Source organism: Abramis brama (assembly GCF_963993115.1).
Source record: "Abramis brama genome assembly, chromosome: 3".
In the NCBI taxonomy this organism is placed as follows: domain Eukaryota; kingdom Metazoa; phylum Chordata; class Actinopteri; order Cypriniformes; family Leuciscidae; genus Abramis; species Abramis brama.
The window spans coordinates 52183758-52195913 of NC_139965.1; the positions used below are offsets into that span (position 1 = coordinate 52183758).

The following is a 12156-nucleotide window of genomic DNA, read 5'->3' on the forward strand; positions in this document are numbered from 1 at the left end:
TAAATAAGATTATTTCCATCCTACTAAGAGAAACGACGTGAAGTTGATCGTTTAGTCACTGGCTTGATTTACTGATGCATAAACAGTATTGAACGATTTTGAGAAAGATTATCTGTCTGAACTTGAACAATTACACATCAGAAATTCACATAACCCAGTGGTTCTTCAGAGGCTTGGATGAAGGAACTAAAAAAATACTCTTGTGTTCATTTGTACATCCAAACACTAAGCAACTGCCATGCTTCGCTCGTTTGCAAGCCATGATGTCATTTTCTCATGGGCGGGCCAAATTCTCTTTGCGGGCAAAGCAGAGAAAGGGGAGGTAACCTTTCCCCTTATGACGACATAAAGGGGAAGACTCCAGTTTCGCCCGTCTGAGCTTTCATTTTCTCAAAGGCGAAGCAGGATACCCAGGGCTTGGTTTACACCTATCACTATTTCTAGCCACTGGAGGACCATAGGCAGGCTAGGGGAACTCATATTATTGTTAAAAAACCTCATAAAGTGAAATTTTCATGTCATGGGACCTTTAAGTGGCCTTTTATATATTTCTTAATTATTATTATATTATCTGCAAGTCAAAATATGCTTTTAAGATTTGAAGTACACTACAAGTACATTCACTACAATTAAGCGCACTTCTTTTTTTACAAGAGTCCATAAATGAATATTCAGCTCTGTATTCCCCATGTGCTAACAGCGAGCGACTGTCTCTGTCTCAGGAACGACACAGGAGTCTTCGTGTCAGACATCGTGAAGGGTGGAGTCGTGGAGACTGACGGACGTCTCATGCAGGGAGATCAGATCCTTGCGGTTAATGGGGAGGACGTTCGTTCAGCCACACAAGAGTATGTGGCCTCGCTGCTCAAGGTGAATGTCAAGGTCATTCTGTTAAATGGGTGCCTGTGCCTTTTCCATTTTGGCAAATTTATTGAAAGATATAAAACTTTCAGTCATATCTGGCTTACCACTGGGTGATCTAATGGGCTGTTAAAGGTTTAATCTTTGTTTTTGTATATACATTTGTATAGTTTTTTTGTGTAAACATTATGAACATGATATTTCCAATTAGATTTTATTTGTATATTTTGTTTTCACTTTAATTTATGTTAATTCTTAGTAATGTTTTGTGTTTTTGTCATTTTTATTTTTTGTTTTTTAAATGTCTATATAGTTTTTTATTCATTTTTATTTATAAGTTTTAATTGTACTTATTTCAGTGCTTTAAATGAAAATGAGAAATGTTGGCTTGGCAACTAACTTTAAAAAATAAGTTTAAGCTTTTTTTATGTTATTTCAGTTCATTTTGATTGTAGTATCGAAATGCTTTTTATGATTTTAGTTTTAGTTAATAACTTTAGTGAAAAGCAGAGGAAGTAATGTGTGATGAGAGAATTTAGCAAAGCATTGTGATAAGTCAATAAAATGCAGTCACCATTTACATTTAACTAAGTTGCCATTTATTAAATATAATTCTCTTATAAGCTGTGAATCAATAATGACAAGATAGACTCCTGAAAATGTTTAACAATGTCTTCAAAACATTTAATAGCAACTGAAATAGTGAAATCTAACACTCATTAACTAAAAAAAACTACATACTAACATGTTTTATATGTCTATTTTACAAACATATGTTAAATTGAATTTGCCTCCCCCAGTGATGTCACTTCCTCATGTCGTTTAAGAGGCAGTTGTGATTGTTCTGGTGTGAATGTGAAAACCAAAGTTTGATTTCCCTCAGAATTGTGCTGGTCCAATCAGATTGGATGTGGGTCGTTTTAAGGCGGGGCCTTTCCACTCGGAGCGCCGTCTGTCTCGGAGCAGTCAGGTCAGACACAAATCCACACTCTGCTAAACTGAAGATCTTAGCCCTTATTAAACACTCACACTTGTGTTTTTGTTGTGCTGGTGCACACCCTGATATCCAGCTTACAGCTATGAAGCCATGATCCCAAAATACATTCTCACATGATTTATTTATTATTATGTAATTAGTTATGAAACTAATTCAATTTGTAGCAGTAAAGCAGCTCTACAGAAGACAAATAGTGTAACTTCAGCTCAATTCAGTTCAATTTTGAAGTTTTACTTAATAACAACACTGGTGTGCACCTGCCTGCAGATTGTGCTGCGTTCAAGCCATGTCGTAATTTCCGTAAATAAAGCTCTGTACAACACTTTCGAATCGCTCTCGCGGTACTTTGATGTCATACACTGATCGATCTGCACAGCACTGCTTCAAGTCGAACACCCCTTAAGTCTGCAGTGGTCAGGTGGTACAGCGGCCACGTGGTACAAGTCGCAGCTCACGAGTTTACACGTTGTTATTACAAGTTCTACAAGCATATTACAGTTCAGAACCATTACAGTAATTACGACATGGCGTGACAAACACAAAAGGTGACGAGCTAGTCATGTTGTGCACACTTTGCCTAATAAGAATAAAAAAAGTCTCTGTGTTTTCTGTGCAGATAAGCGAGACAGGCAGCGGTAAAGTCACTCCTGCAGCTGTACAGGGTGATGCAGAGAAAACACATGAATGTAAGAAAAGTTCATCTGCTAAACTACAAATATTCAGCTTCATTCTTGATTTCCAACCGTTCCTTTCTTGCTTTGCAGTGCTGGACAAAGACATCAGGACGGTTGAATTCACAAAGGTCAGTTACAGTGATTCAGGCCTATTCACACAGAGAGCCAAATATTTGCCAATAGTCCACCAAGATTTCAAACTATGTTTCTATTGACCGGTGTTGACCAGGGATGAAATCTGTACGTTTTTCTTTCCGTTGTTTTTCATTTGACGTTTTACAAAAAACTCGCTGACCAATAAATTAAGATCTTTTGAGTCATGCGCCAGAAAGTGATATTTCCAAAAGGCAGCATCCATTTATGATTTTAATAAATATACAGTGAATGTTATTACTGCATACTGCATATTTTGCACTTAGGCTCTGCCAAACATTAAAGTTAGCATTTTGTAGCAATAGGCCAGTGTTATTTTAGTATCATTGATATACAATTATAGTTATTATAATTTTATTTTAGTTCTTCAACGTAAAATGACCATGAGAAATGTTGTTTTGGTAACTAGCTGAAATAAAATAATTATGTTCTTTAATGTTTAATTTTATTTCAATGAATGGTTTTAGGGTACATTTACATCACAACGATGTACTAAAAATTGAAGAGTTTTTCCTTTGCTTCACACGGATCTGCAAAAATAGCTAAAAATGCTGTATTATGCTGCCAGGCCAGTTGGTGGCGATATCACTTTGTAAAGAAACGGCATTAATCACTTTAATGGCATCGTTTTCAAAAACTTGCACTTTGAAACCTGTTTTCAAAAGCTTGCATTTTCAGGCCCCCAAAACGGCATTGTAATGTAAATGAATGGCCAAAAACAAGTTTTCTGTTATTAGCTGAAACCAGTGTAGTGTAAACGGCCCCTCAGTTTTAAAGTTGCAATAGTTCTTTCTTCCATATTGTGACGTATATCCGAGTGAAAAGGCTTCTAGAACAAGAACAAATGTAAGACAGGGCTTGATTTTGTCCGTGGGGAATTGATTAGATGGTTGGAAGGTTGTGGTTTGCTATTGGTGACAGGTTGTCCCGCCCTTGTGCTAGTAAACATGTCATCAGTGAAGAGATGTCACTGCAAGAAGGAGGGTAATTTATTTTTATTAAAGTGCCCCTTCTATGCTTTTTTAACATTACCTTTCATGCAGTGTGTAATATAGCTGTCTGTGAATGTAAAATGTCTGCAAAGTTTGAGACTTTCAGAGTGCACAACAAATACATGTATTGTCTCCTAAAAGAAGGATTGATTCTGAACTGCAGAAACCATTTGTCAGTAATTCCAGTCTTCCTGCACGAGCCTACGTAGGTTTGTAATACATTTGCATGTTCACCTATGGTCTTCACTGGCTGCCCGTGAACAACCTCTACTCTGACCCACCCTCCAACACTGTAGTTGTAGCTGAGACTGGAAGAGTGTGGTTTGTGTTGTCAACATGTCAAGAAGACATGAAAAATCCACTTTGTATGCACTTTTAAAGGATGAGGTTGAAAATGCCCGCCATAATTACTGTTCGTATCACTGTGTATCAAGTTCTAAAGAAGCCTCCTGAGCTGAAATTCAGATATGGTAATGGGCATTTCGTTTCCGACGTGTGCTGTAAGCAGTCAATCACGTTCACAACAGACAGGGCCATCTGACCAATCAGAGCAGAGTATCGTCTTGGAATGGAGGGCTTTAGAGAGACCAGATCCTTGATAGAACGTATAAGACACTGAGAAAAGAGGTGATGCTGCAAAGTATATTATGAGAAAAGTAAAGTGATTTTTGACTTCAGATGCACGTTAACCTGTTGTAGGAGAACTCCAAAACTAAATTAGGAGCCATCAAAATAGCATACATGGGGCACTTTAAAGATTACGAGGGCACATGAATTTAAAAAAATAATAATGATGTGCATAGATAAATTATAATAAATACTGCTGTATTCCATAACATCAAGAATTATCCATTTTGATTTCATGGTGACTTTAAATAACCTTGCTTTAGGGTGTGTGCTTTTGAACTTTTGAGGGTTTAGTTTGCTTTCTCTGTGTGATGGTGTGTGTGTGTGTCCCAGGGCCCGTCAGACTCTCTGGGTATCAGTATAGCTGGAGGAGTGGGCAGTCCTCTGGGGGACGTGCCCATATTCATCGCCATGATGAACCCCAGCGGCCTCGCAGCACACACACAGAAACTCTTGGTACGAGTGAGTTGAAGATGTTAGAAGATTATTAGAAACATTTTTTGTTTTATTTTTGTCCACCAATGAAAGGTCTGATGCACTGAAGCAGGTGTGTGTATTTGTGATCCCCAGTCTCTCATGTTTATTAACTTTGTGTGTTAGATTGGAGACAGGATTGTGTCTATCTGTGGAAACTTAACAGAGGGAATGACTCACAATAAAGCCGTTTCACTACTGAAGAACACGACAGGCATCATACAACTACAGGTACACAACGACACATCACACACCAGTAGTGCTCGACCCATAACATCCCTTGTGAAAAAGTAGTACACTTGAGCATACTTTATTGAATTATGAAGTAATTATTAAACAAATATTATACTTTAAAAGAATATACTTGGGTACAATTAAGGGTCAGAAAACATTCAATTTAGTTTGCACTTAAGTGTGTTAAGAAAGTCATGAAAGTACTTTAAGTACACTTAAGTGGCCTTTTATTTCATTCATATTATATACTTATATTCTGTAAATGCAGGACTGTACTCTGCAACTACAGTTTTTTTTATTTTTTTTATATTATTTTTAAGATTTAAAGTACATTTGACTTGAAGTGCACATTCTATACAATTAAGCCCACTTCTTTTTCACAAAGGATGCTATTAAATGACAGATTTCCAATGTGATGGCTTGCTTTCCTGGGCTATAATCATGGAAATAAACCAACCTTTGGAAATGTTCAAAGGGGTAAAACATGTCAACTAGCCCTGGTCTCCACTTTGTTTCGTGATATTTACCCAAAGAAGGAAAACATTGAAACATTAAAAAGAATAAAAGTAGTCTGGTAAGTATGTGTACATTGGGAATTTCATTTTCTCACACAAGTGTGTATTTGTAGGTAGTTGCTGGTGATACAACAGTAACTGGACCCTCACCAGAGCAGACAGCAGGACTCACAGCCAGCAGCATTTTCCACGATGACCTGGGGTTCGTACACACACACACACACACACACACGTGCGCGTTAGGTTTCGGTATCTTTGTGGGGACTCTCCATAGACATAATGATTTTTAAACTTTAAAAGCTGTGTTTTCTATCCCCTATACCTACCCATTTACAGAAAACTTTCTGAATTTTTACATTTTCAAATAAGCATCATTTAGTATGTTTATTAATCCGTTTCCCTCTGACAAGGGTTTTGGATATTGGTATCTTTGTGGGGACATTTTGTCCACATAATGTAGGGTTTACAAGGATACATGCACACAAAATCTCTTCCAAGATGTAAAATGTAATACTCACCATGTGCCAAATGCCACTAAACATTGGCTTTGGAGAGTAAATAAATAAATGGTTCATATTAAATTGTAAGAATGCTAATCTGACCATTGATGATGACAAAATCATGATATGTACTTCACATTTCTGTGAAAATGTGACTGCAGGTTTATGAGAGATGGAAAAAGTGCTACAGTATGTATAAAATGTATTAATATTTCAGATTTTCAACCAAAATAGATATAGTTATGTTAGATACAGGTTCTTGTAGTTTTGAGTGTTTCACTTCTCCAGAAGAAATCTAGCCCAAATAAATGAAAGACACCTAAACTTCTGTGTTCATTTTAACACCAGACTCTATCTAATGCTGAGCCAAATCTGACCACATGGAATTTAAAAAATATGAAAAAATTCATGGGTAAATCAACTATTTCACAGCATTGTATATGAGCATGAATGTGACCTACGCTCTTTGACAAAAATATTTGCTTAATAACTGATTAATAAAAGTGTTATCATTAACTAAAAATATTTTTGCTAATTGAAATAAAAATAAAATATATCCTAACTTTTTTTAAGTCGGTTACAAAAAAACGTAGGTTGATCTAACTTGAATCGGAAAAGTATGACCGATTACCTCTTGACTAACTGCTAGTTGGTCAAACTAGTTCTTAAGACACATTCTTAACATAGTGGCTATGTTTATACAACTTGGCCCCTGATCTCTTCAAATTATGACCATAAACTTTAGTTTCAAATCTATTATCCATGTAACTTTGCTCTTATCTCTGTTTGGTCCAGTCCTCCGCAGTGCAAGAGCATTAGTTTGGAGCGAGGGCCTGATGGACTGGGCTTCAGTATTGTGGGTGGATTTGGCAGCCCACATGGTGACCTTCCCATCTACGTCAAAACCGTCTTCAGCAAGGTAACTTTAGTAGATAAAGAACTGATGCAACAATACAGATGCATTGTAGAAGCATTATCTAATGTGTGTGTCTCAGGGAGCCGCGTCAGAGGACGGGCGTCTGAAGCGCGGAGATCAGATCGTCGCTGTTAACGGTCAGAGTTTGGAGGGAGTCACTCACGAAGAGGCCGTCGGTATTCTGAAGAAAACCAAGGGAACTGTCACACTCACTGTGCTGTCATAAACACACATACACACAGCTCGTCTAATAAGTTTGTATTAGGTCCTTTAGTTGTTTTGAACACTGGAATACACACTTGAGTATGAATTGTGCCCACTCATAGCATTGTTTACTGCTAGTTTGTGGAGAAACCAGCAGACTCCCACAATCTGCCATACTATGCTTGGACTTTACATTGCAATTGTGCTTTAAAATGCAGAAAGTGCTCACAACTGCATGGCCAGATATTATATGGCTAGTTATAATATACTTCTTCGTTTGACAGTTCCTGCTGCTGTGATTGCTAGAAAATGCACACTTATCTCTTTCGTGTTGTGTTAGAAAACTGGGTACAAATGGACCCCCATTGGTTTCCATGCAATTTGCCAAAAATGTACACTATGAAAAACACTAAAGATGCATGTAAAAAACAACTCTATTGTTGCTTGTCAAAGACTAGAGAAATATGAAATGTGAGAGAAATGTATTAATTACCATCCATTTCTTTTCTATTATTTCTATTGTGTTAAGGGTAATTTGACCCAATTTTTTTCATTCAAAATTAGCTGCACAGACAAAATCTAAAAAAAGAAAAGAAATTGTAATGACTACTTGTAGTGGCTATTGCACACTGAGGTGTCTTACATTATTTGTACTACTAAAGGCCCTTGCACACTGAGTCCGAAATTCGCGTCCGAAATTTTCACACGTTAAAAAATAAATACGACCTCACGTTATGTCAATCACGCTTGCACACTGCCTCCGAAACTTTCGTCCATCCAAAAATAATTTGAATCAGGTTCGATTTTCTGCGTTTTTCGCATCCGTAGCAAGCATTTTGAATGGTGTTTTGACAATTCAGAGCCACCGAATCACAAATAATTTGCACACGGACTCGGTGTGCAAGGGCCTTTAGTGTAGTTATCTGCCTTATGTCATGTCTGGGGGTACGTTTACACAACAACAATGTACTAAAAATAGAAAAGTCTTTCCTTTTCATTTTTTAATAGTTCCATGTACAGACGACAACGTTGTCAAAGCAATCCCCGTTCACACAGATCCACAAAAATGACTATAACTGCTGTATTATGCATGCCAGGCCAGTTGTTGGCGATGTAGTTACTTTGTAAAGAAACACTACACACATTTAGACTAAACGCATGTGGTCATTGTTTTCAAAAACTTGCACTTTGAACTTGGTTTTCAAATGTTTGTTATCAGGCCCCCAAAACGGTATTGTCATGTAATTGAACAGCCAAAACACAAAAAGTTTTCCGTTTTTAATTGAAAATGGTGTCGTGTAAACGAACCCTGGTTTTCTGACTCTGTCGTTTTGTTGAGGTGTTGATTTTTGGCAAATTGCATGGAAACCAATGAAGATCAATTTGACCCAACACAAAAAGTTAACAAAATTTATACAGCATTTCCAAAACACTGTGTATCGAAACTTTGCATGCACATTCATCTCATTCCCTAAATCAGAAATATTCACGTTTCAAGAAGAAATTAGTAGTTTAACCAGTGTTTCAAGCAGTTGAAAATACAATAGGACACACAACAGAAGGGGTAAATTGTCTGCTTACTTTCAACATCAGTTGTGCCAGGAAAATAAGCCTCTAACAATTGTGTATATGTGCAATTAATCAATAATGAGCCTAATTTACATGGAAAGGAGGCACGTTTATACTGAACAGAATGATGACGTCTATAGACTATCAGTAGCGAAGCGGTTTACTAAATCTGTCCAAGAATAAAGTCTTTCAGTGTGAGTATATTTAAAAAAAAGTATGGTAAAAATGTAAGCAATGACAAGCAACAAGATGACAGTCCTGAATATGTGGCAAAACTTACACACGCACACACTTACAGGCGTTTAATAATTTTGACAAAATTTATCCTGATCATAAATTCAGTTGAGTAACCATCTTTGTTTCTTAAAAAAAAAAGAGAGAAAAAAATAAAAACTTGCATAGACAAAACCGACAGCAGGTAGAAGCAGTATGTGGTGATATTAATGAAGATTTATTTCGGGGGGGAAACATCAGTGCATTCAGTGACATTTCTGGAGTTTTGCCTTCACCTGAGATTTTTGCTGTAGAACAAACTACTGTTATATATTATTATATTTTGGTATATTGTCATTTTGTTCTGAATCTGATACAGTATAATGGCTTTCACTACAAATACATGAATAAAAGTGACCTTCAGCACACAAATAAGTTTGTTTATTATTAAAATTCACTACACAACTTTTTAAAAACAAAGCATGAAAATGGAAGCATTTAAAAAAAAGTTTACTTCATTCAAGTATATCTGTTCTTAAGACTTCTTTCTTCATGAAGTCTTAATTCCACAAAGGTACAAATACCCAGAATAATCTAGTCAAAGACAGTTTACATTCATTTCCTGGCTGTTCAAACGTTTGATTGTGGTTGTCGAGATTAAGGTAATGACATTACGATTGTTTGATTCTACCTTGAACTGCAAGTTGCTTTGAACCCTGTTAACGAAGCGTGTTCTTGGAGGAATTAAAATGTGAAATCATGTAACAAGGTTATTGAATAAAAAGTACCACTGATCAACTAACTACACCAAAATAATGACCAGCATTTTCAACAAATGAAAACATGTTTGTAACATTTCAATCTGTACCGATACACTGGTTCTATAAAAATACATCTCTCACATTCACTTGGCACTTAGAACATTCCAGCATTACATAAAGAAAGCGTCACATAGCTTCATATTCCGTATGCATGAGAGTGAATTTACTACATATCAAGATCTTGTTACGTCTGTCTAAGGCAGTGTTGCTGAGTTCACATAAAAGAGAATGAGATCTGCTCTTTTAGGTCCAGGTTATTAGAGCATGAACTTAATTAATATAAGAGTTTACTGGCCAGTTTCACTCATAGAAAAGTGTACATGGATATTGCCGTACATTTTACTAGAAGTATAAAACTTAGGATGAGGTCGAACTAGGTTTTTAAACATGTTTGATGCCAAGGAACCCCAAATAATGGTAAGTTTGTAACCCTTTACAGTAAGGTTTCATTTGTTAATATTAACTACATTAAATAACACAAACTAACAATGAACAGCATTTATTTGTATTAGTTAAATGTAAATTTCAATATTTACGAATACATTTGTATGAACAGAAGTTAAATCAGTTAACATTAGTTAATGCACTGTGAACTAACATACACATTTTTTATTAAGTAACAAATGCTGTAAAAAAAAATATTGGTATTGTTAGTTCATGTATTGACAAATGAGACCTTATTTTAAAGTGCTACCAATAATTTTGTAAGGACAAATGAAACAATTGGCTTTTCTAGTCACTACACTGAAACCAAAGAAGTGAAAATAAGATCTATATAAATTACAATAATATCTTGAGAATATTTACTTTTTTTACCCACTATTAGTTAGTTCTGTCAATAGAATAAAAAATAATACTTTTTCTCAGTCTTTACAAAGCAGACCGTCAAATTGGATAAATATTAGTCTTTTAGTTTGACATTTTTTCTCTGAAATGTTCTGTGGGTCTCTAAACGCCAGACTAAAAGTTTCTGGTCTAACCAGAAGAAAAGCAAACAGAATTATCTAAAATGTTGTCAGTTTTATACTCCTGTTTCGCCTGAAGGACCAAAAAAAAAAAAAAGTTTGAAAATGATTTCATTAAATACCTGTATATGCATGTTTGAACAGATTACAGGGTTGAAGTTACATGCATTAGAGTACAAACACGAATGCACAGTGGAGTCCATACGTTTGAGACGACTGGTGAAATAGAAAAACGCAGAAACCCTACACTATTTTAATATTTTTCTTATTATCAGACTGATTTGGGAAGTTGAAGCAAAACAAATAAATAAAAATAACACTGCTTTAAAAATGGTTTGACTACATTATATGCAGTTAAATGTATATCCATGTTATGACTTGACAAAGAGCTTGTGCGCTGGAACAGAATCTCAAATCAGTTGTACTTTTTTTGTTGTTGCGAATTTAATTAGTAACCTAGAAAAAGTGCAGTCATATATTTTATGCAATACAGAGCTTAAATTAGATTACAAATAAGATTTTCAATGTGGTCTCAGACTTTTGGACCCCACTGATTCTACAGTGTGTGTGTGTGTGTGTGTATCCCTTCAAGACTAGTAATCCCTGAATGTACTTCCCTTAAACCACATAAAAATAAATTAATTAAAAAAAACACTGTATATGTGTATATGTACAAATACATTTTATATATATATATATATATATATACACACACACACACACACACATGTATATGTATGTGTATATATATATATGTGTGTGTGTATGTATATATATATATATATATTTATATACACACACACACATGTATATGTATATGTATGTATATATATATATATATATATATATATATATATATATATATATATATATATGTGTGTGTATGTATATGTATATGTATATGTGTGTATATATATGTGTGTGTGTGTGTGTGTGTGTGTGTGTGTGTGTGTATATACACACATATATTTTGGGCTGTCCCTTTAAACTGACTGTTCAGTTTGTTCCCTTTAGTACAGAATGCCAAATCTGCAAGTATTTTTTTTAAGCTGCCAAAAAAACCCACTGTTTTCAGTTTTACTTCCATTTTGAGTTTGTCCACTGTGTGTGAAGAGTACAATCCAAACATCCTGAGATCGGATCGGCTTGGGACTGAGAGTGTGATTGTCTGTCAGACCAGGAGGCGCAGAGGGAACGAAAAAGCTGCTCCCAACGACAAACCCAGAGCCAGAAAAAACGTCATTAACGCGCCGGCCGTCTCCGCATCTTTAGACTCCACAAGCCTCAGAGAGAAAGAAGGAAAAAACGTCAGCACGTGAGATCTCAAGGTATACAAACAACTATGAATAGCTGCGTTTACATGGAGCGTTTAATAGCACAGTCGGAATAATAAATAAAAAAAAGTCACAGTCACAGAATGATTTGGTCAAATCCGATTTAA

General features: G+C 35.7%; 2 protein-coding genes across 16 annotated transcripts in view; one reads left to right on the plus strand and one right to left on the minus strand.

The window, feature by feature from the left end:
- mpdz (multiple PDZ domain crumbs cell polarity complex component) overlaps nt 1-9081 on the plus strand; it is a 133638-nt gene extending 124557 nt beyond the window's left edge. For 7 of the 14 annotated variants that reach the window (XM_084109759.1, XM_084109762.1, XM_084109764.1 and 4 more), the window contains 9 exons: nt 723-870; nt 1745-1831; nt 2475-2544; nt 2623-2660; nt 4638-4760; nt 4905-5009; nt 5641-5729; nt 6823-6946; nt 7023-9081. In XM_084109759.1, coding sequence (XP_083965885.1) covers nt 723-870; nt 1745-1831; nt 2475-2544; nt 2623-2660; nt 4638-4760; nt 4905-5009; nt 5641-5729; nt 6823-6946; nt 7023-7169 — 931 coding nt within the window. In that variant the 3' untranslated portion in view covers nt 7170-9081. Of the gene's footprint in view, nt 1-722; nt 871-1744; nt 1832-2474; nt 2661-4637; nt 4761-4904; nt 5010-5640; nt 5730-6822; nt 6947-7022 lie in introns of all 14 variants that reach the window. The other 7 variants (XM_084109751.1, XM_084109758.1, XM_084109760.1 and 4 more) reach the window with 1 other exon arrangement.
- Nucleotides 9082-11672: 2591 nt separating this feature from the next.
- The window catches only part of LOC311079309 (equilibrative nucleoside transporter 2), a 36135-nt gene continuing 35651 nt past the window's right edge, over nt 11673-12156 (minus strand). For both annotated transcript variants that reach the window (XM_084108588.1, XM_084108589.1), the window contains exon 13: nt 11673-11998. In XM_084108588.1, coding sequence (XP_083964714.1) covers nt 11887-11998 — 112 coding nt within the window. In that variant the 3' untranslated portion in view covers nt 11673-11886. The remainder of the gene's footprint in view (nt 11999-12156) is intronic.